General features: G+C 41.2%; 1 protein-coding gene across 1 annotated transcript; it reads left to right on the top strand.

The window, feature by feature from the left end:
- The first annotated feature begins 1,106 nt into the window (after positions 1-1,106).
- Positions 1,107-20,592, top strand: arhgef33 (Rho guanine nucleotide exchange factor (GEF) 33). The gene is made up of 17 exons (XM_080781931.1): positions 1,107-1,340; positions 2,907-2,950; positions 5,083-5,247; positions 6,335-6,459; positions 8,083-8,219; positions 9,325-9,447; positions 9,610-9,736; positions 12,044-12,176; positions 14,578-14,676; positions 15,301-15,393; positions 15,545-15,693; positions 15,878-15,961; positions 16,051-16,238; positions 16,573-17,045; positions 18,011-18,244; positions 19,681-19,817; positions 20,260-20,592. Exons 1-17 carry the CDS (start codon positions 1,253-1,255, stop codon positions 20,399-20,401), a joined length of 2,541 nt encoding a protein of 846 aa, XP_080638057.1. The 5' UTR covers positions 1,107-1,252; the 3' UTR covers positions 20,402-20,592.
- Positions 20,593-25,346: the final 4,754 nt, after the last annotated feature.

Genomic DNA, 25,346 nt, shown 5'->3' on the forward strand with positions numbered 1-25,346 from the left:
AAAGTCTCTTGTCTTGTCTTTTTTATTTGATTTGATTTGGTGTCTACAGTATTTGTATGTGTCTACCTTATTGTTGTTTGTTGTTGTCATAATGTCTTGATCACTTTCTTGTTCTTTTTGTAAACTCTTTTTGTAAAGAATTACAATTGACTGCTGAGGAGACACTGGAGTTAATCTGATCCGAAGGGGACCAAAAACCATAGATCAGACGGGTCTCACAGAATGGCTGTGAGACCTTCCATGTTCTGAGCTGACTGCCTCCCTACACTGTTGTTAAATCCATGTGGACATACCATTTCATTTGACCGAACTAGTTCCTTGTTAACAGTATTGTTGATATGAGCTTACAGTATTTTCTTGTTACATGTTTTTTTCTTGAGCAATGATAAATTCTGGATCAGCGCCTAAGATCCACTCCAGAAAACCACTTGCTCAATTTAACTGTAGAATTGAGAGTTAATTTCTTCATTAACATTGTGGTTTACTCTGTTCACATGAATTGCTATTCAGGGCATTCTCTTAACCCATTTTGTGCGGGAACCCCTTTTGGTGTTATAAACATTGTTATAATTTAGCTATTGAAAAATAGCAGATCTACAAGCTCATAGCGCGCCACCGAGTGGCGCGCTATGAACTTGTAGGTCTGCTATTTTTGAAAAATCGTTAAAAATGTGCCTCAAATCTTTCAGAAAATTGTCATGATTTAGAAAACTTTTTTTATTTTATTTCGACGTCAGTCCTAAATTGGTTAATCTAATCAGCCAACCAACTGTGTTCATTGATGAACGAGCGTCAAATGCCATGGAGCTTCTCTCTGAAATGTATTTATTTCTCTCTGCCTCTCTGTCTATGCCTATCTCTAATTCTTTCTCTTCTTGACCTTTCCCTCTCTCATTTTAGTTCTCTTCCTGATTTCTCCCAGAATTAATGTCTCTCTCTCTCTTCACTCCCTCCCTCTCTCTGGCTCTCTCTCTCTTCCCAACATCTCCCCTTTTGACTTTCTTTCTGACATTCATCTTTCCACTCCTCAGAGGACAAGGGGCCTTTTTGTGTGCAAGAGGAATCATAGGACTCACATGCTTTGGGGGAGAGAGAGCGAGGGATCACCCGCTGCCCAGGACGCAGGGCTGTTCAGAGGAGGACAGGAGAGGAACAAAGGCCAACAGACGAAACCAGTGGAAGAAGAGGGTAGGAGTCTTGAGCAGGATAAGAACTTCAGGGCCCTAAACCACACAGGTGTGAAGTACATAAAATGGAATATCAATCCACAGAGAATGGCCGAGCAGAACACGAGGCAGAGGACAAGGGGATGAAAGGAGAAATGAAGGATGCAACAGAAGGTAAGAAGACAAGTTAGACTAGAGCAATAAGAAAGCGTTCTCCTTCAAACCCCTGAGTTAAGAGAAAAAAGACACAACGTAGCTCCTTGATGGCAAAGATGTAGAAAGGTACTGTCTTCTTTGTAAATACACAACAGATCCGTTTGAGAAATAGCTGTACAAATAACTGTAGTATACAGCTGTGTGCGCTCTGAAGAGATGTTCTTTGAAGAAGATACATGGTTGTACTACTTTACTGTACTACTACTTATAACCTGCCCACATTTCTATCATACTTGAAATTGTCACAGCCCGATATGAAAGCCTTTACTGGCCCAAATGATGCGAGTCAATAACACGGATCACAACATGAATTGTAAAATGTATTTGTCATGTATGTTCTACAGAGAGAAGGAACTGTTGTTGGGCACGAGGCACCTTCTTCTGTATGACTTCTGTGTGATTGTGCTCTCATGGGACAGCCGTGGGACATTGTAGACTACTGTCTGCCAACCCTCTAAAATATGCATGATACGTATGATAATTAGGCATTTAAGATGACCTTCGGTGATGCTGCTACTGTAGTAGCATGGACTTGGCATTTCACTACAGAAACGGAATCATTGTAGGTCTTACAAGTGTACAATTGTCTTATTGCACTTAAAGATTTTTTTTTAACGGGAACAAGGATTCCCTATTTCCCTTGGTTGATCTTCTTATAGTATTATAATGTTCTGTGACGTTTGTGAACGTCACAATAGTTCTATTGTGAACCATATAACTATAGAGTCAAGAAAATCAAGGGTATGATCAGTGATGTCATTAAACCCTATACTGTATAGTTGACCCCAGGGCTCTATACTAGGTCTGCTAATATCTCCCTTCAATAGCAAATCGCTTTGGGTTCATGGTGTTCTGGTGACAGCAGCTGGACTCAATAGTTGTTGACTGTTGTTTCTACATTTGATAAATGACATGGCATATCCTGCCTGCAGCAATGTCTGTTACTGTTTATGTCTGTTTGTCTACAGGATAACCTGAGAATCATCAGGGCAGATTTTCATGACATTTGGTGGTGATGATTAGTAGCTGCCCTGAAGAGATATATAATGTTTTGGGTTGAAAAGTGAAACATCTATCTCAGTGAGAATCAGGAGGCCCTTAATAGATGTTGGTGCACGCAGGGTTTGTATCCCCCAGGTGTGTGCAAGGCCTTGTCAGTTTCGAGCTAGTCCAAAATGTTAAGCATGTTTCACATAATTATAACATGCTTATATGCGCTGCCTGTGTGTTCTCAATATGATATCAGTTCAACTTAACTTTAACATGGCTAACTCCCACATGTAACATCATTGTGAAGCACGGAAGTAACATTTTGGGGATGTCATTAAAAGATAACATAAGTTCACAACACGCTGTTGGAGGAGTGACCAAAGGAAAGATTGTAACATTTTCACCAATTGGGAGTTTCAGTGATGGTTTAATATGGTGTCTATGCCTTTGTTAAGCACTTAACTATCTATAATAATAATAGTCTACATTACCTCCACTGTTGTTGCAACTACACAGTGCATTTGTGTCTTCCAGATCAAGATAAGCTGATAGAAGAGACCAACCTGGAAACTATTCAGGTAAGATTCTGCTGTCTGTCGGTCGGTCGGTCGGTCGGTCGGTCTGTCTGTCCAAAGTTAAGAGATGCTACTGTATAGGTCATAACCAAAGGTCACACACAACAGCCAGAAATGTTTTTAGGTAATTATGATAGGCATTTATAGTGTTACATGATGTACATAGACGTATGTGAATGATAGAAACCTTAACACGGTGACTAAATGATCAAATGATCACAAATTTATTGTAAGTCCGCTGTGAAAAATACACAGACCCCTCAAACAAACAGACAAGATTTATTTAGCCTGGAATTCAGAGTGAGTGTTAACCCATTCAGGGCGGGAACCCCTTTTAGTGTATTCAGGATTATGTTATACTTTAGCTATTGAAAGTGCCGTGCTACGAGCTTGCCTGCTATTTCTGAAAAATCGTGAAAATGTGGCGCAAATCGTTGAATATATATTATTTCAGAGCGCACGTTTTAACTCAAATATTAGCTTCTGGGGAGGTCCCTGGAACAACATATTTTCAGATGGGGGTCGGCAGCCAAATTCATATAATTGTTGGGGTCCTTGACATGAAATATTGAGAACCACTGACATAGAAACATGAGGTTTTCACTTTGTAAAAACAAACGTAGCGAATCAGTCTGGTTTCCAGGCTACCATTTATTATGGTGCGTGGATCTTTTCTACGCCAGCTGTTCTCGATAAAGCACAGTTTCATCAATGTACTGTACATTCACAGCATGCTGTGATGTGATGTACTTTCTTGTACTAATCTAATACATGGAAGTACAGCTGCAGGCAACTGTTATTCCCCGAAAAGTACTGTCGCAAAGCTGCACACAACTGCAGGGATCATTACTGTAGTGGAATACTGTACTCAGTGTACTGTAGGCTACATGGTTGCTAACAGTGTTAAAGTTGACCTGTAAAGATCCAATTGGGTTCATACACTGCAAATGTATTCATTTAACTCTGAGAGTGTACAAAATACTAATGGAACCAAATGGATCCATGTTGGCTACATAACCTGTGGATAGCCTGCAGTCATTATGGCTTAACCCATTCTGACCTGAGATCAGATTCTAACGCACAGAAGAATGGTGGTTCTTTAAACAATAATTTTAAGGGTAAATGTAGATCTGTGCATGTTCAAATCGTGTATACTTGACATTATTTCAGACCATTTTTCAAAGCATACTTTTATGTATTTACTTTTTCAGAAAAAAAGAGAGACAATTTTACATTGAGGTGCAAGACTTCTCAGGTGCCCACGCTTCCTGTACATCCTTTCAAATCACACATTTTGTTTTGAAGGGAATTTGTGAATATTCTAAAAAAGGATCTCATAGTAGAAATTATACTTTTATACTTAAAGACATTCAGCGGTTGTTCTCATCCAGAGCTCTTTGCAATGAGAGTAAGTATATACACATTTGAGTTGCTCTGATTCCGAACCAAAGTATTAAGGATTTGTATTATTATTATTTAGTTAATTTAATTTATCCATTTTTATACAAATGGAACCAAATGGACCCTGCATTTGGTTCCATGTGTACACTCTCAGACAGAGTTAAAGGAACACTCTGTAGTGAGAGGTTCAGTAACATCCATACTGTATGTCATCGTGAGATAAGATCACAGTAGAAAATAAGGCAAAGAGCATGGCAAGCAAACAGGACAGATGCTGTATTCAATCTGCGCCTGATGCCTTTCACATGACGGAGAGAGGGTACTAGAGAGGGGGTGGGGGGAGACAACAAGAGTAGGGGGGGGGGTGGGCAGAGAGAGATGAGGAGGAAGGGGAAGAGAAACTTTCAACACATGTTCACATGACCTGATTCGTGCCCCCCCCCCCCCATAATAAATTAAATCAGCCCCCAAATTAAGAAATGATGCTGCACTAAGGCAGACAGGAATAGACCATGCACGGCCGCACATGCACGAGAGAGTTTAAGAGTTACATTTAATATTGAGAAGTTGATTGATTGGTTTTCTTAAGTCGGTCAGAATAGCTTGAAATGGTTTTACTGACTGCGCCACTGCGGTCAGCACGTTTGTTCTCTTTGACATCAAATGTCTTCAAAAATGAATTTTCAAACACACCATAATCGGTATGTGTGTTCTGCTTGGTCCCTATGGTGCAGCTACAGGGCCTGGTAGCGGAGCTGCGCGAGGGGCTCCGTGGGGCTCTGGTGGAGACATGTGAACTCCGTCAGAGGGACCAGGGTCTGGAGGAGAGACTCCAGACACACCAGAGTGACGTGGATAACAAGATTGTGAGCCTGAAGAACTCTCTGAATACTTTCAAGGTATTTGAGAAGAATGCACACATAAACAAAATGGGCAGAAATGAACTAACTGTTCTGGATGGGCTGTGATATGGCATGCAAGCACTGTGTGGTGTGTGGACGATAATATAATCAGCCTTTGAGCATGTCACCCATTTTCAACCTTCTCTTCATATAAATGGTCCTCTGTAATGCTCATCATAAGATGGCACAACTTCACGCAACTACTCACTCAATCACACTGGCAGTCAATGGACAGTTCAGAAATTACATAATTGATGAGGATTCCAAGTACACATTAAAAGCCAGGCGGTTCTTGAGTGCCCCTTTTACCCTTGCCAGGAAAAAACTACAAAAAACTGTGACGCGGCTCTTGAACTGGAAGTATATTATATATCTCTGCTGTCGAGAAGAAACCACCAAACTCCAAAATGTAAATTTTTCAGGAAATGAAAAATATAAAAATTTCAGGAAATTAAGAACAGTTTTGTTCAAGGCATCGTTTACTACTTTCCATTGGTTAAATATTTTCAAAACAACACACAGACGTAAAGGGTGTTCAATAGCACTGATTTAAAAAGATAATAATCAAAACCTCATAAATATATATAAATATAACATAGATGAGTCATACTATACTATAAAGATCGTAACACGGACATATGTGGGATTGGCATTAAAGTGCTGGGTTTTCTAGCCCGGTTATTTCCATGTATGTCTTGGTATAGAACCTGCAGTCTTTCTCTTGCTGAAAAGTTAGCATCCAGAAATGGAAGCCATTGGTATTACGTAATTTACGTTAATAAAAATGTAAAGTATTGACATGAACAGCTGCAAGAACGGACACTATTAAGTAAGATTTTTGCATTAGTTCAGCAATACCATGAAGTTAGATGTCACCAGATGTATCAAGGGGCGGAGAATTCCAGTTGTCTGGCTACGCAAGACTAATGTGTAAATAGACAAAATGCAGACCTATGTGGTCACATGCATCCCTGCAAACGCACACACTCACACACACACACACACACACACACACACACACACACACACACACACACACACACACACACACAGTTGACTTACTTTTGCTTACTCCTTCTTGCAGGAGGAGTTGAGTGCAGTATTGTTTCAGATTAAGGATGTGTCCAACAGACAGAGGGAGCTTCAGAAGAAAGTGGAACTGCTGCAAGTTGAACACTGCACAGAAAACAGCATCTCTAGCCAGAACAGGTAGAACACAAAACACGTGCACATGCACATGTAAATGTGCTAACATTTTGGTCCAAATCATACTCTCATAAATAAATGTATTCTAACAAACATTGATGCAAAACACAGTGAAGGATTTGATGACATCCATAGTTTACACTTGAATGCCACTAGAAAGATGTGACACATACAGACATGCAGCACAGATAGACTTAAGAATTACTTTATCCCAAGGGCCATTAGACTATAATGAATCAATGGGGGCCGTGGGGGAGAGACGAGGAGGGAGGGGGTTCAATTCAATTCAATTCAATTTTATTATAGTGTCAAATCACAACAAGTTGTACACTTTACAACCAACAAAGATCCACCCAGAGCAAGCAATATTGCGACAATGGTAACGAAAAACTCCCCTTTAGGAAGGAACGTCAGGCAGAACCTGTGTCGGGGGGGGGGGGGGGTAGAGGGAGAGAGAGAGAGATAGACAGAGAGAGAAAAAGACAGAGAATAGGCAGGTGGGCTCCGTGGAGGGGGTTGGTCAGTTGATGTATTTGTTTTGCTTTTGTGTGTACTTTTGTACTTTTTAACTCATGCCTTTTTAACTTATTGCTATTGCCTTTTTCTACTGCTTTCTATGATGTCATGTATTTTTATATGTTCATCATGCTCTTTTTATTCTGTATGTATGTTTTTACACTGGAGCTGTTGGACAAAACAGATTTCCTTCAGGATCAATAAAGTATCTATCTATCTATCTATCTACAGTAGTATCCTGTTTTATTATTCCAGTTTTGGTTGTATTGTAATCATCAAGCTTCATCTGTTTGGTGTCACAGTGACAGTTTTTCACTGTCTCCACCAGGCCGAAGGCATGGGGAGAGTATGTTTTGCACTCCGTCTGTCCGTCCGTCCGTCCGTGTGTCCGTTTGTGAACAGCTAATCTTTCTCAGCCAAACTCTGTATACACACTCCCTGGATGCCAGGGCTGAACCTTTGTTCCTCCTCTGTTATAGCGCCACCAGGAGGCTAGTTTTTTGATAGTTCACCTACAGATTTTGTCCAAACAAACACGCAAAGTGGTATATAGCAAGCAAAGCAAGTCTTTAAGATTTTTCATACTCCATCCTGATTCCCTAAGATTGGCTTCCAAAGTTCGCAGGGGTGCTCTGTTTTGAACGAAATGCTGCGAATCATGAACACATTGTGTGATTTCTGTGAGATTTTCATGCACATTCCCACTAGGCAGAGGCAGAAATGCCACTTCCAAAACAGCCAAATGGTGGCGCTATAACTGGGCCGACTCATGTTATCACCTATAACTGCAACGATCTGTGTAAATGTCTGTAACACTAGGTATGCACGCTCCTTAGCCTACAGAGGTCAAGGAAAACCCTTTCCCCTGTATTTTTCAAATCTGCTCTTTATAGTGCCACCAGGAGGCCGACTTATGTAAAAGACATTTTTTTATATATAATAATTATAATTATTAATAATTATAAGATTAGCCAATCTTAGCTGTCCACTGTTTTCAGGAGTGTCCCCTTTTCAAATGCTCATATCCGGGTGGATAGGAGTGTTAACACAACTACTTTTTGTAGTTTGTTAATAAAATGTGTGCCTCCTCTCCTGTCATTGGTCCAAAAGCAGGAAGAACTCGAAGTCAGATGTGCTGATGGGGGAGGGACATCTGCCCAACCAATCAGAGCTCAGTGTCATTCAGCACTACTTCACCAGCGTGTCGAACAATGGATCTCCTCACAGGAGTACCACATCAACACAGAGTGAGTTGTCTGTCTGTCTGTCTGTCTGTCTGTCTGTCTGTCTGTCTGTCTGTGTCTCTGTCTGTCTGTGTCTCTGTCGGTCTGTGTCACTGTCTCTGTCTCTGTCTGCCTTATAGGAGGGCCCTATCGAGCGTCTCAGTCCCGCCCCCTACCAGGGCCCAGGAAATGATTCTCCGTTCATTTTCCTCATAGACATTTCAAAAAGTATTTATTTTCTCTTGTCGTGACAAATCGTGACAACAAACATTTTTTTTCGGGCCGAACAAATAATTAGAAAACGGCAGGTTACAACACTATATTTGTTTGGTCCAAAATATTGTGTTTGTTGACATGATTTGTCACAACTCGAGTTGGGTTTGTACGACGCTTTAAATAAATAAGTTTTGAAATGTCCATGGGAAAAATGCATTGGGAATTATTTCCTGGGCTTGGCGTTGTCATGAAAGGGGGCGGGACTGCGACGCTCTATTCCAGACAGCTACCTGTAAAATAAGGTACAGGGGCCGACACTGATATTTTAATGAATTGGTACCACCTAAGGTGACCGTAAAAAAAAAAGAAAATTTGTATTCCTACTGTACATGTCTCTAGTTTATATTTGGTATGATAACTCTTCCAAATCAGTAGCTTAATGCGGCATGTGACCACACCATCTAACCTATATAAGGCAAAATTATCCAAATTTCATTATACTTTAAGTAGCACGTGTGCGTGTAGTCATAGCACATTATAGTACATATGTATAGTATAATATAGTATACTGTATAGTTTATATATATAGTTTCATTATATAGATACTCCACTGTTACGTTCTTAGCTTACGCATGTTTCATGATAACTACTTTTTATGTATGTGATGTATGCCATGCTTTTTGTTATTGCTTAATGTAAGTCGCTCTGGATTAAGAGCGTCTGCTAAATGCCTAAATTCTTATTGTAAATTGTAGCATGTGACATGTCAAACTAGGGGGTTTTCATGATTCTGAATCCATCCCAAGCATTAGTTTTGCACGAAAAAACACTCCTTGGTCGAAATAGCGGCTATGGCCGAGTCACCTTAGGTGGTACCAGAATCTGGACTAATGGTTCTGATAATGCACTGTAGCCTCTAACTCGGAGCAGGAGGGTCAACAGCAGAAGAGAGGCTGTCCGTCCAAATCCCCAATATGGACAGAGAGGAAGAACAGCAAAGAGGAGGCAGAAGTACCAGGCAGTCCTCCAGAAAACAGTATGTCACTTTATACTATCAATACCGATTGATTCTGCTTATATACAGTATGTCACCTGCATGCAGTACTATCAATACCGATTATACGTGTGTGTGTGTGTGTGTGTGTGTGTGTGTGTGTGTGTGTGTGTGTGTGTGTGTGTGTGGTTTTGCACGTTGCAGCTAAGAGGCAGTCAGCTGCCTTGGAGCTGCTGGAGTCAGAGAGAGTGTATGTCTCATACTTGTCCCTGCTGCTGAAGGCCAACATCTCATTCAACGGATCGGAGGGCCTCGCCCCCAAGGACAAGCGGTAAGTGTTACTAACCTACTATGTAACTTTAGTGGTCAGGTTCTGTTCTGATAGCAAATGAGTCCGAACTCATTGTTTGTTTGGTTTATTTACTACAGGCCTGCATGAGTTTGCAAAAGGTGTCATCAACATTGGTCAGGGAGGCTAATTAAACGGAACCATTGGCATCCGAAACTAGACTCATGATTCATGAACATCTGTTCCTGGCCATTATAGGTAGAGAGTGAAAGAGTCCTTAAAATATATAGTTGCAATCAAATATGCTAACAGTTTAAAAAAACATACTAAACAGTGAGGATGTGGAGAGAGGCATGAGCCACGGGGAACAAAGAACCTGTAGAGACACAGACGGATAGAATCAGCCGGATACAGAGACAAATAAAGAATCTTCATCCCACAAATGGCAGACCACGGAAGTTGCTTTTGCCTCAGCTGATCGCTCAGCTGACCTGTTTTGACAGCTCATCAGCTGATCTCTCATTCACCAATTACAATTATTATTACGTTTCATGTTTATTATTTTTTTTGTTTGTTACGTTCCCGTCTCTTGAATGCTGCTCTGATTCATTGGGAAGCTTCCGTGGTCTAGCCTTTTTCACCAAATGCAACTAATAGGCCTACAACAACCATCATTTTTTGCAAGAAATTGTCCTAAATCCGTTGGATGTAAATGTCTCTGACTTGACCTTTACTCTGGAACCTACAACTGTAACCTAAAGGTGGGGTAAAGGTATATGTTTTGGTTAAAACAAAAAAAAAAAGTTAGGTAAAATCACTATTCTGATAGTAATCATTGCTATAGAGTGTTTGTTCAATAACAGGGGTCTCCCTGTCTCTCCAGCTCATTAATATACTTTCATCCAATCAGGAGAAAGTAGCCATTCATCACCTTCATTTTTGTAGTATTCCAGTTCCAATTTTGTCTGCTCATTTCTTTGTGTCATCACATACAATTCCACTTGTTTAATCTGTATCCTGACTGAGTTCTCTATACAATTGGTATCCCAACCTGAAAATGTCCTCCTGTGTCCAGCTTTGAGGGTTTGTGTAAACACAAACATTGAATTGTCAATGAATGGCCAGTTTTGAGTGTTTGTGCAAGCACAAACATTGAAGAGAAAAGTGAGGACGCAAATTGTGATTGGTCAGAATGGGTCGATGTGTGATGATAAGAGCGCCCCTCACTTCACACAGGTGTGAAGTCACTCCTGTTACTAAACAAACACTCTAGTCTACAGGAAAGAGTACTATCACAATATAGTGCTTTTTAACCCTTATTTTAACCTAAGAAAATCACTTACCCTACCTTTTATATTCAAGACACATATGTACAATCGTACACATGCACGCACGCGTATGCACACGACACATGCATGCACACACAGTGGGAAGCCCAATCTAATTTGAGAGCTTGTACACTGAAGAGGACAGGATATGAATTAATTAAGTTATGCTGCCTTAAAAAACGCCATTGACACTGGTAGCGGACTATTGAAAAAGATCCCTCACAGCCACATACTAATGTAATCACCAGTAAGCTGCAATGCACATGCTCTCAATGAAGAGAAGCACAGTTTATATAGCCTTAACACTCGCTGGAGTTAACTGGGTCAAACAGAATTGGCAAACTAACGCTAATATTTGTGGTGATGTGCAGTGCCTCTGGGAACCAGGTGGGTGGGATTAGCTATTCATATCAGGGCCAACATTGAATAAAAAATTAAATATCGATCTCCAAGCTCACAAACACGGCGCATTGTGAACTTTGTACATTTCTGAAGAGATTTGGTATAGAGGAGAAATAAGTGGAGAACATTTACAGAGCTGAACCCAAGTCAACTAAGTTAGAGGGTTTAAGTGCTTAATACATTGCAGTGAGTTCCAGTTAATACATTGCATTTCTCTCACCTGTCCTTGTTCATTAAACCCCATCTATCTGGTATTTCCTGCAGTTTAAATCCACTTGACCCAGGTTTGACTCTTCATGTTGTATTGCTACTGTGTATATGCAGCATAACTATCCCCTATTTCCCTGTTCCTCTACACCTCCCATATCTCCTCTCTCCCTCTACCTTTATCACTTACTTTCTTTCTTTCTTTCTTTATCTCTCCGTGTCTGTCTGTCTGTCTGTCTGTCTGTCTGTCTGTCTGTCTGTCTGTCTGTCTGTCTGTCTGTCTGTCTGTCTGTCTGTCTGTCTGTCTGTCTGTCTGTCTGCCTGCCTGCCTGTCTGCCTGTCTGCCTGTCTGTCTGCCTGTCTGCCTGCCTGACTCTCTCTCTCTGTCTCTGCCACTCTCTCTCTCTCTCAGTCCGTTTCCCAGCTCTCTGCGGTTTCTCATTCAACAGCATCTGGAGCTCCTCCACACACTCCAGGAACGTGTCCTCAAATGCCAGTGGCAAGGCATCATGGGAGATGTATTCATGAGGTTGACCAGCAAAGAGGTAACCCCCACAAACACAGAGGGCACTTACTGTAGAAAGGAGGTGAACGTTCTTACTGTCAGGTGAAAATAAGCAGCCATATATCACGTATAGGAGGAGATACGGTATGTGGTAGTCTTACTCTACACCAGTGGTACCTTTTAGCTTGAGACTCAAAAGAGAAATGTGACGTCTTCCTGGGACCAAATCTAGTCTAAACAGCCGATCTACAAGCTTTTTTTTTTTAATTATTCTTTGATGTAAACTCAACCTCAAACCAAATACCGTGTCAATTTTGATGTAACACCAGAGATGGCCATTTAGGCTGAACACACACAGAATGTGGTAGTAATCCTGCTTAGTACGAGAAGAACCGCAGGGTGAGACACCCCTGACTCAGGAGCCATATACAGAGATAGTTGTGAAAATAATAATAAAGTTTCAGAACTTAGGACAGTGACCAGTGTCACCAAATCATGTCACCAAAAAAAGTGTTTTACCCTGTCCCTTTTTCTTCAAATTATTTGTTTGGCCCAATTTTATTTATTTATTGTGAGTTGTCACCAGCCGAGTTGGCTTTGTCCGAGACTGAACAGTCTTTAAATAAATACTTTCTGAAACGTCTATTGGACTAATGACGAAATTCTCTTCGAAATTCTCTTCTGGGCCGCTCGTCGGGAGCCGGACTGTGATGCTCTATAGAATTGCAAGTTAAAGAAGTTGTCCAAGTCTATGGTATTCGCACCACAACACAGGGCTAATTTAACACAGAGGGCTTTACTGTGTAGCAGTAGATACTATCAGTGCTCTAATGGGGCCCTGGTGGTCACACTACGGTTGTATACAAGCCGTTATTCACAGGGAATGGGGCCGGGTGGGGGGGGTATCATGGCAGTAGGACAGTGTGTTAACCCCAACTGACCCCAGAGCTGTTAGAGCTCTATTCTATTAGGGGTCAATGTGTTGCCAAGTGGCTGTGAGTGAGTGGAGGGAAATGAGCTAACACGGGACTGTTGTCACGCAATGTTACAGAACCAGTGTTGCCCTGTGGTTACATGTCAATGTTACAGAACCAGTGTTACCCCGTGGTTACATGACAATGTTACAGAACCAGTGTTACCCCGTGGTTACATGACAATGTTACAGAACCAGTGTTACCCTGTGGTTACATGACAATGTTACAGAACCAGTGTTACCCCGTGGTTACATGACAATGTTACAGAACCAGTGTTACCCTGTGGTTACATGACAATGTTACAGAACCAGTGTTACCCCGTGGTTACATGACAATGTTACAGAACCAGTGTTACCCTGTGGTTACATGACAATGTTACAGAACCAGTGTTACCCCGTGGTTACATGACAATGTTACAGAACCAGTGTTACCCTGTGGTTACATGACAATGTTACAGAACCAGTGTTACCCTGTGGTTACATGTCAATGTTACAGAACCAGTGTTACCCTGTGGTTACATGACAATGTTACAGAACCAGTGTTACCCCGTGGTTACATGACAATGTTACAGAACCAGTGTTACCCCGTGGTTACATGACAATGTTACAGAACCAGTGTTACCCTGTGGTTACATGACAATGTTACAGAACCAGTGTTACCCCGTGGTTACATGACAATGTTACAGAACCAGTGTTACCCCGTGGTTACATGACAATGTTACAGAACCAGTGTTACCCCGTGGTTACATGTCAATGTTACAGAACCAGTGTTACCCCGTGGTTACATGACAATGTTACAGAACCAGTGTTACCCCGTGGTTACATGACAATGTTACAGAACCAGTGTTACCCTGTGGTTACATGACAATGTTACAGAACCAGTGTTACCCTGTGGTTACATGACAATGTTACAGAACCAGTGTTACCCTGTGGTTACATGACAATGTTACAGAACCAGTGTTACCCTGTGGTTACATGACAATGTTACAGAACCAGTGTTACCCCGTGGTTACATGACAATGTTACAGAACCAGTGTTACCCCGTGGTTACATGACAATGTTACAGAACCAGCGTTGCCTGTGGTTACATGAGATATGTTGGATGAGTGACAGAGTTGGAATTAACTTTATCCTTCATGTACTCTAATATGTTTGGAACCTCACTGTCTGTCTGTCTGATCCTGTCTGATCCAAAATGCCGCAGCTCGCCTGGTTTTCAACCAGCCAAAATTCTCACATGTCACCCCCCTTCTTCCCTCCATTGGCTCCCGGTCGCTGCCCGGTGCCCGCACAGAGTACAAACCTCTGATGCTGGCATTCAAAGCAACAAAAGGTATGGCAAGTCTGATCGCACCCTACCCACCCTCCAGTGCGCTCAGATTAGCCGGCCCAGGGAAGCTGGAAGTACCTTCGCTAAAAACGTGCCTAAATGCCTAAATTGTCTGTCTGTCTGTCTGTCTGTCTGTAGAGTGATTTTCTAGACCTCTATGTGTCCTACCTGAAGGAACTTCCAGACTGTCTGTCAGTGGTCACATCCAGTTCTATGAAAATGGCTGCCCTTTTCGAGGTAAAAACTTGCACACTAAACACGTTTCTGAGTTTTAATTTGAGCTTAACACGGCTGCTGTGTTAAGTGGTCAGATGGGTGGGCCGCGTATATTTTAAGAGCATGTTTATTTACATTGTAATGATCAAAATCAATCAGGACTTAAAAGTTCATTTTATCTATTTCACAATGAAAACTTAAAATGTCAAGATTTTATTAAAAAGAAAACCCGATGAGATTGATTTTTCAATGTCTTGTATGTTTTACACATTTTTTATATTGATTATTATCATTAGAATTGCCAATTGAGACATGAAATAGCGACACTGGTGACATATATAGTCATGGCTATTGGTTCTAAATATATGCAGAGGTACTCTTCACTCATTGACTTACAACTGAGCTGCAACGTTTTTGGTTATGATGGATGGATGGAGATGGATGGATGATTTCCATTCATGGAATTGTTATTATTCATGTAGTACTGAATTTGGAAATGTTGTAATCTCCCATTACATCCTGATTGTCTGAAATCGTTTTGCTCTCCCATAGTGATTACCGGTAACTAAGCGTTCTATCACCTATTTTTCCCTCCCACTGTCACTGCGTTCTGTGCTCTGATTGGCTGTGTGGTGCTTCCATCAGGGTGAGATCATGGGTGACGGTTCCAGGCCGTCCCTCCACAATCTGCTGCTGCAGCCGGTTCAGAGAATCCCAGAATATCTATTGCTGTTACAGGTCTGACACACACACACACACACACACACACACACACACACACACACACACACACACACTGCACAGATGTTTTCACAGATGCTAGGGTTATGTTTATGCAGTTCTTTAAAACTCAATTGTGTGTGGGTGTGTGTGTGTTCTCTGTCTACAGGGCCTGTTGAGGCAGACTGATGCAGAGCATCCAGACTACTACCTGCTGCTGGTGTGTGTCCAGCAGTTCAGGTCCTTCACTGCCCAGTACCACCACCTGCTGCAACACAACCAGGAACTACTGCTTCACAATCGCAAGGAGATGAAGCGGTCAGTCACACACACACACACACACACACACACACACACACACACACACCAAGATATACCAAGATAGACTCAGTATAATTGTTTTTTACACAATTGATCTATTCAGTTTAGCTAGATATCACGAGAGTGTGTTGACGTCTGGTCGCCTAAAGCCAGCCCGCTGTCTGTTCCGTGTTCATTCCAGGTCGAACATGAAGCAGCTTCTGAAGACAGTGGAGTGTGGAATGCAAAGCAGTGACTCGCCGTACACCTCTAGCAATGCTATACTGTGAGTTATTCACTGTACATACAGTCTGAAGTATGTCCAGACATACCCTTGGTACTGTACATTAAGCTGTGGTTGTTCCTGTCTCTCAGAGAACATGCTAACCAGGTGAAACGCAGCAAGCAGCGTCTCTTGGAGCAGATCCAGTCTCGGTGTTACCAGGACTGGGAGAGGGGTCGAGACAGGGAGGCAGAACCCCAGCACTATGACCCAGAACGCACCTCTCCCCTGCACCCCTTCTTCAGCCCCGACGCAGACCCCCGTAACCACAAGGCAGCAGGTTTGGGGTTCACAAATATGTCTCATTTATCTATTAATCTACCTATGTGTCACTGTCTACTTATCCACCTAGCAACTAATCATTCATTCAATCAATCAAATACCCAGGTTTTGATTGACAATTTAACAGTTTCATAAAGAAATAACCACATTAACCGTTGAATGCGTATTTTGGGCACATTTGTAAAATTTGACATCTAGCTTGTAGATCTGCTATTTTTGGTATTTGTCATAGGAAGAAGTACCGTATGTAGGGCTTAAAATCCTCAAACGGCTTTTTCTACAAACTTGAACGCTTCACTCAACCAATTAGTGGGTTAACTTGTGTCTGCTAGGTCTGCGCTGTATCCCAGAGAGTGAGGGCTCTGAGGGTTCTTTGTCCTGCCAGCGTCACCTGTCCAGTAGACCTCTGGAGTTCCATCACCATAGCCCGGTGAGCACGGCACTGGCCAACGCCCTCGGAGAGTTCCTCATCCCCAGGGAGGCTCCGGCCATGGAGGGCCTGTATGAGGAGGACGGAGACTCGCTCCACAACGCCTCTCTGTTTGACCACTGCTCCTCGGCCTCCTCGGACTCCTCAATCGACATTGCCTTTGTCAGGTGTCCCAAAAGCTCCTCGACGTCGCAGCACACTGCGGTGGCGGCCAACGTGCCGTCTGCTCGGGGCGAGGCCTACAGCAGTGGAGGGAGCCAGGGGAGTGGGTATAACAACAAGCCACCCAACCGAGGGTGTGTGTCGCCGGATGAGGCAGTGATGATGCGTCACCGCCAACACCGCCCTCTCCAGGCCAGTCAGCGCAAGAGCAAGGTGAGCACAAACTTCTAGGATCTTTTTTTTTTTTTTTTTTATATATTTATTCTGTAAAAATGTAACCAAATGGATTTTACACATTCAGAGTTAAATTAACACTGATGATTTTACTGAGTACTTTTGTCATTGTGGGAGGCTCTGGCGTTTGTTAATTCGATCATATTGAAATCGGGAGAGACCAGTTTATGAATTAAATGCGCTATTGAATGAAAATAGCCCCAAATGAGACTTTGTAAATCTGACCACCGTAGTAAGCACCATGGTCAGAACAATAGTCAGTAACCGTCATGTAAACATAGTCAGCACCATTTTGTCAATACCATAGTCAGAACACCATAGCTATACTCTTTCATTATAGGTATTAATTAACACTGATGACTTTACTGTCTTTACTGACTCTGGAGTCTGGACAACAACAGACACTTCAAAGCGGGCAAAGGCTTTGCCACAAGGACGGGTTCTTTATCCGTCCGATGATCCTCACCCGTCCCTATATCCACTTTGAAGTGATAGATTTTTAACTGTTATGACAAGGATACACGGCAGCTATTATCTGTTGAACACTGAGGACTGTTTGTTCCAGTGCCATCCAGTAATATTCTCTAAAGGAGATGAGCTGACTTTATTACACAGTCAAATCCTCTGTGTTTATTTAAGTCTGAAAGTGTGCAAATGTAACCAAATGCACCAGCTTTCGGTCATAGACATTCTGCAAGCCAAATTAGAAATAATAATAATAAAAATATACAATTGTTGCACAGCTTTGAGTGTGTGGAGGCGGTTATAACTCTGAGAGTGTACAAATGTTGTCTTCCGCCTTTTATTGTTAATTTGGTCTCCTTTTGGCTCCAGCACCTGGGAAATTGGGGGAAATGGATATAAAAGGAGAAATGTGTGGCTTGAGGGGACGCTGAATGACATAGAGGAAGATGAGATGATCATCTTTGTACTCTCTTCACCAGTCACTGAACGGTTTGCAGCTGGAGAGCACGGTCAACAGTTTGGACAGCGGACATTTTTCGGACCACCACCTCGGGGTGAACCACAGCAGCCATGCCAAGCTGGAACGCCAGGGGAGCAAGGGCAGCAAGGGGTGTCCCACCCCGACCCGCAGGGGCGCGAGCAGCCTGGGCAAAAGCCACCACAGAGTGGATATGGACAAACAAAGTGATGAGCTACAAATTCCACTTGGAAAGGTGGGCTTGATGAATTGATGAACATTGAACAAGTGAACAAAAAAAATGTGAACGATTGAATTGGTTAAGTGGATGATTGAAGAGGCCGAATGACTGGGTCACTGAATGAACGACTGGGTTGAAGAGGCTATGGGTGGGTGTGGGAGTAAGTTTGAGTCCCAGACAAACTTTGCCAGTGTTTGTCAGTGCAGCGTATAATAAGGTACAAGTGTTGTCATTGACATATCTTTTATGTTGTCAAATGACTATAATAAACCTTAGTTTGGGTTGAAAAACGGTTAGCCCATAGGAATCAGGCATCAGCCATTAGCTTTAGCTAGCTAAATTGCATTCCCTTAATCAAATTGTATGTTTAATAGTCGTGCTGACAGCACAAGTAAAAACAAGTTGTCCATGTAACATTGCTTGCAATGGGGAAGAAGGATTTATGCGCTATAAAGTTAATACAGACCTGTGCTGGCTGAATTCGTGAAAAGGTCTCTTATGTCATGTCATGTTCTCAACCTTTTCTGGAGCAGGGCCCACTTACTTAAAAATCACAATTTTGTCTATCTGCTGCTGTGTTAAGTGGTCAGATGGGTGGCCTAGCTGTGTGCATTTTCAGCGCATGTTATGTTTCATCAATCAGCTTGGATCAGTGGAACTAACTAACTTCAAGTTCGCGTTTAGCAGTATGACTTTGAACTATTTAGTGATAATAGATATATGTAAAATACATATATTGTCACACCAATGTCAAAAGGATAAAACGCAACAAAGACAGCAGCTTATTTCCATTGCGCTACATTCATTGTGTGGACATTTTGTAGTGATGCATGGTGTGATGTGTGCATGTGTTACAATGAAAACTCACTTATTTATAACACATTTATTTTTATTGTTATATTATTATTAAAATTGTAGTGTTTTGCCAATTATTTGGGGGCCCTCACAGCCCTTCCAGTGGGCCATGGCCCACATGCTGAGAACCATAAGTGACTCTTTTTTATACCGACAGTCATTGGCAAGACTAACTGTTCAGGAGAGGAGAAAAACAAATTAAAAAGATATACTGTGTATATATATATATATATATATATCCAAAATGAGTTAATGGCACAGGCAGACGCTTCACATACTAGAGCAGGTCTGAAATAAATGAATCGACATGTAAACATGAAATAAATGCTTAAACATGTAGCTAGGTGTAATGTTAGAGGCCATAGAAGTGAACCTTTCAAGCCTGTTTTCTCAACTCGCTGTTTACTCTATAAGCCCTATCACCAAAACTGGTGGGTCAAACTGAACAACCAATGTCATTTTGAAGCTATGATTCCCTGCTTTCACATGACATGAAAAAACATTTTTTTAAATGTCATTGTCAATGACTTAGCTTCGGTCAGAAGCGGTCACCATTGTTCTACAATAAGTGTTTGTTTGCATTGAGCCACCTGCAGGACTCCACAAACCAGTGGGTGGAGGAGCCAAGGTGGAGGGCTGGGACAGAAGAGAATCACCACACCACCCTCAGCGAGAGGAGCCGCAAGGAGAAAGGAGGCTTCAGGAATTCCTTCAAGAAACTCTTCAAGAAGAAGTAAGTACATTATTACAGACGTCAGGGTTTCAAGCTGGGTGTCAAATTACAGTAAAATGGCCAAATTACAGTAAAATCATCCTGGTTTTCACCAAAGTTCAAAAAATTGTTTTGATGGCTTACATAGATGTTTATCAAGTCACCAGGTGTGCTAAATGTTTTTTTTTTAGCGAGCGCACACACACGCATGCGCGCACACACACACACACACACACACACACACACACACACACACACACACACACACACACACACAGACAGAGACACACAGACAGAGACACACACAGACAGAATGGCAACCACTGAAACCCACATTAGACAAACTGTGTGGAAGGAGGGAGGGACGGATATAGACCCACAGGCCAGTGTACAGAACAATATGTTTTTTATTACAGCCAAAATATCTGTGTCTCTTTGCAATGCGTGTCTGGGTGTCCTCTAGGAGTGGTGAAGAGAAGAAAGATGAAAGGACGGGTGGTGAGAAGAACTTGGAGAACCACAACAACAATAGCAGTGACCAGGAGAGTCAAGGGAAGACCCCCAGACTGGATCAGCTGGAGATAGACCGTGGGACTGCTGTTTAAACCCACCGCTAGTGCTAGGATGCCAACAGACAGATATGTATAATGTACAGATGTGCACACAGTGTACACACCCATGCACACAGACACACACCCATGCACACAGACACACACCCATGCACACAGACGGATACAGAGATGGTAATTTAGATAATTACTAAAGTCATACACTCATAACATGCAGACACCACATGACAGAGCTATTCATAAGAAGTTTATAAAAGTATATTTTGGTGTTAATCTAACTTGGCCTTGGACTGTCAAACTGTCTATTGCTCTATGATTATAAATCAATTAAACAAATGCGTTAGCTGTTATTGACAGATTTGAAAAATATTGAAGAAATGTGGTTCTTGTCAGCGTACTGTGCATGAGCAATATGATGCTGATCAGCCAAATAATTTGAGATTTGCCGCAGCGCGCGCACACACACACACAGTCAGTCCATAAGTTTACATATGTATACCGTACATTATCACTTTGAATTTCTTACGTAATTAGTATGACAAAATATACTGTACATTATGCAAATTTGAAATGGTTGTAGATTAAGACTTGCATGTGGTTATGTACTCCCTCTTAACAAATTAAAGGAACATGTAATTGGGTTTAGACAAAATACTTCAATCAACAAAATGACCAAAATACTTTTGGTCATTTTATCATCTACTCAGTCTTATGTGAACACCTCAGATGTTTTTTACGTTACTTGATTCAGTATTTAGATATTTGATATTCATTTTAGCTGCCCTGCCCCCTTCCTATACAAACCCATTATAACTTCAAAATCCATTTTAACCATGATAGATTAATCGAAAACACCCAACCTTTTTTCTGGGGACTGATGGTGTCCTTCCAATATATGAGGGGGCCGTGCTTTTTCATTTACTGTTTTTATTTATTTTAAATAATTATTTTGGAAAATAACTTCCAGAAGGAGGCCGGAAGAGACTAAGGTCACATTCACACCAGAGAGTTTTGCTGCGATTAAAACGAATCCTGCTGCGCATTTTCAGAAAGTGCACTTCGTTTGGCAGGTGTGAAGGATCATTCGAATCCTAATGCGTATCAAAGAACCGCATTGTACTCCGAGCAAAAACAGGGATTTCGCTTCGCTTCCAATCGCACTTGATTACGATTCGGTGCAGGTGTGAATGCAATCCGCAGTAAATAAAGGAAATGAAGCAAACAATGTGGCGGATGAGGAGCTGAACACAGTTAGAGACGGAGAAGGCATATTTTACGCAGCGCAAAGATGTCCTGTTACCGTGGTCGAATGAGGAGACTGAAGCCCTGATCGAAATGAGGAATTAATAGTACATTAAATTAATCAATTGCTTAAGAAAACACATAAACACTGCAGTGTAATAGTATTATAGCCTACAGAATATTGTGTCTGTCTGTCTGTGCGTGCCGTAAGTGGAGTGCTGTCACTGTGTGGGGACTGGGGAGTAGGGACTTTCATCTCGATAAACTTGTAAACATTTTGCGCTGCCGTCTGTTATATCAGTGCGCTCAGCGCTGTGCCTCCATGCCCAATAGAACAGTGCGTGGCTGCGTGCGTATAGTGAGAGAGCGAGAGAGAGAGGGGGTCCAGTCCCAGACGGCACGACACATGCACCTTATGAGTATAATTTTATCACCATAGATTTCACTGTGTAGGCTTGTTTATGAATGGAACACATTGATAAAGGTCCCCCCTGCTGCGTTTCCAATTGCTGCAAATTAAATATGCAAGAATCCCAATTTCTCCACCCATACGCATCGAGTCTACCGAAGTATTAGGTGGGAATGTGACCTAAAACATCAAAAGGAATTATTAAAAATAAATGAGCAGTAAATGAAAAAGCACGGCCCCCTCACTATCACCAGAAAAGTTAGGTATTTTCAATGAATCTATCATGGTTAAAATGGAGTTTGAAGTTACAATGGGTTTGTATAGGAAGGGGCGGGGCAGCTAAAATGAATATCAAATATCTAAATACTGAATCAAGCAACATCAAAACTGGTCTGTGGTGTTCACATAAGCCTGAGTAGACGATAAAATTACTAAAAGTTGTTTTTGAAAGTGAAATATCGATTTAAGTTTTGTATAGAATATTTTGTGAGAGTCAAGATAATTGCAGGAAAACCTACCTTTACATTGCTCAATAAAAGTTATCTTTTAAAGATATACTCCTTGGATTGATTCTTTCAACTTTGACGTGTGTGTGTGTGTGGCTGCATGTGTGCAACAACATTTCCGTGCTTGGACGCAGGGACACACATTGACACACATTGCTGTCTATGTATAATATACACACATTATTATTATTATTGGCTCAATGGTGTGGTGCGCTTCTTCGGTTGCCTCTGCTACAGACAGTTGACAGGTTCAAGTCCCATGTTGTCAAGGTTGTTGTAATATACAACATGCTGTGTACTTGTACAATGTAGTTGTACGTGAATATACATGTACTTATGTATTGTGCACTGCCTGAACTGTAACATACTTTAGAGCTGTGTTAAAGCACGCTGAAGGCCGCATGCTGTCAGGCAGTGATTGTGATGTCTAGTCAGTGACGTCATTAGGACACGGAGATCCAGGGCTATATACGTATGATTCTGTATGTGTGATAAACTGTGTGAACGTTTTAATGTGACCAAGTCTCGTGTCATGTTAATCTCTTCTCCCGGGCCGGCCTTTCCGTCTGTCCGCTGCCGTAACCATGGAAAGGTCAACCAGGTCGTCAAACACCAGAACCAGACGAGGGTCCAATACTTAGAACAGAGTTTCATAACAAATGGTGTCAGAATTAGGGACCAGCAAGAGGTGAGTCACTTCATATTTTACTCTTCATCTAGAGAAAAGGTGCCTCTCCTCTTGCCTGGTAACATATAGGTTATAATGCAGGGTTTACCTTAGTTAAACCTTGTCTTTTTGTTGTTCCCACATTTAGTACATGCTTCCAAATTTCACTGATATAGACCCTGTTAGTCTGTTTGTTTTTAACCCATCCTGACCTGAGATCAGATTGAAAATGAAAAAATGAAAAAAACGATGGGTTATAGCCCATGTTTTTTGACATTTTGGAAAAAAAAGTTATCCTCGTTTCTCATCATTTTGGACCATGGGCTATAGCCCATATCTTACGGCATACTATAGCGCGCCGTTTTTCATCATTTTTGATTTGACAAAAAAAAAAACGATGGGTTATAGCCCATGTTTTTTTAAATTTTGAAAAAAAAAAGTTATCCTCGTTTCTCATCATTTTGGACCATGGGCTATAGCCTATATCGTACGGCATACTATAGCGCGCCGTTTTTCATCATTTTTGATGATTTGACAAAAATGAAAAAAACGATGGGTTATAGCCCATGTTTTTTGAAATTTTGAAAAAAAAAGTTATCCTTGTTTCTCATCATTTTGGACCATGGGCTATAGCCTATATCGTACGGCATACTATAGCGCGCCGTTTTTCATCATTTTTGATGATTTGACAAAAATGAAAAAATGAAAAAAACGATGGGTTAAAAGCCCATGTTTTTTGAAACTTTGAAAAAAAAAGTTATCCTCGTTTCTCATCATTTTGGACCATGGGCTATAGCCTATATCGTACGGCATACTATAGCGCGCCGTTTTTCATCATTTTTGATTTGACAAAAATGAAAAAATGAAAAAAAACGATGGGTTATAGCCCAAGTTTTTTGAAATTTTGAAAAAAAAAGTTATCCTCGTTTCTCATCATTTTGGACCATGGGCTATAGCCTATATCGTACGGCATACTATAGCGCGCCGTTTTTCAACATTTTTGATGATTTGACAAAAATGAAAAAATGAAAAAAACGATGGGTTATAGCCCATGTTTTTTGAAATTTTGAAAAAAAAGTTATCCTCGTTTCTCATCATTTTGGACCATGGGCTATAGCCTATATCGTACGGCATACTATAGCGCGCCGTTTTTCATCATTTTTGATGATTTGACAAAAATGAAAATATTAAAAAAAAACGATGGGTTATAGCCCCTTGTTTTTTGAAATTTTGAAAAAAAAAGTTATCCTCGTTTCTCATCATTTTGGACCATGGGCTATAGCCCATATGGTACGGCATACTATAGCACGCCGTTTTTCATCATGTTTGACGATTTGACAAAAATGACAAAATGAAAAAAACGATGGGTTATAGCCCATGTTTTTTGAAATTTTGGAAAAAAAAGTTATCCTCGTTTCTCATCATTTTGGACCATGGGCTATAGCCTATATCGTACGGCATACTATAGCGCGCCGTTTTTCATCATTTTTGATGATTTGACGAAAATGAAAAAAATGAAAAAAACGATGGGTTATAGCCCATGTTTTTTGAAATTTTGAAAAAAAAAGTTATCCTCGTTTCTCATCATTTTGGACCATGGGCTATAGCCTATATCGTACGGCATACTATAGCGCGCCGTTTTTCAACATTTTTGATGATTTGACAAAAATGAAAAAATGAAAAAAACGATGGGTTATAGCCCATGTTTTTTGAAATTTTGAAAAAAAAAGTTATCCTCGTTTCTCATCATTTTGGACCATGGGCTATAGCCTATATCGTACGGCATACTATAGCGCGCCGTTTTTCAACATTTTTGATGATTTGACAGAAATGAAAAAATGAAAAAAACGATGGGTTATAGCCCATGTTTTTTGAAATTTTGAAAAAAAAAGTTATCCTCGTTTCTCATCATTTTGGACCATGGGCTATAGCCTATATCGTACGGCATACTATAGCGCGCCGTTTTTCATCATTTTTGATGATTTGACAAAAATGAAAAAATGAAAAAAAACGATGGGTTATAGCCCAAGTTTTTTGAAATTTTGAAAAAAAAAGTTATTCTCGTTTCTCATCATTTTGGACCATGGGCTATAGCCTATATCGTACGGCATACTATAGCGCGCCGTTTTTCAACATTTTTGATGATTTGACAAAAAT

Source organism: Protomyctophum bolini (genome assembly GCF_963924005.1).
Source record: "Protomyctophum bolini genome assembly, chromosome: 14".
Taxonomy (NCBI): domain Eukaryota; kingdom Metazoa; phylum Chordata; class Actinopteri; order Myctophiformes; family Myctophidae; genus Protomyctophum; species Protomyctophum bolini.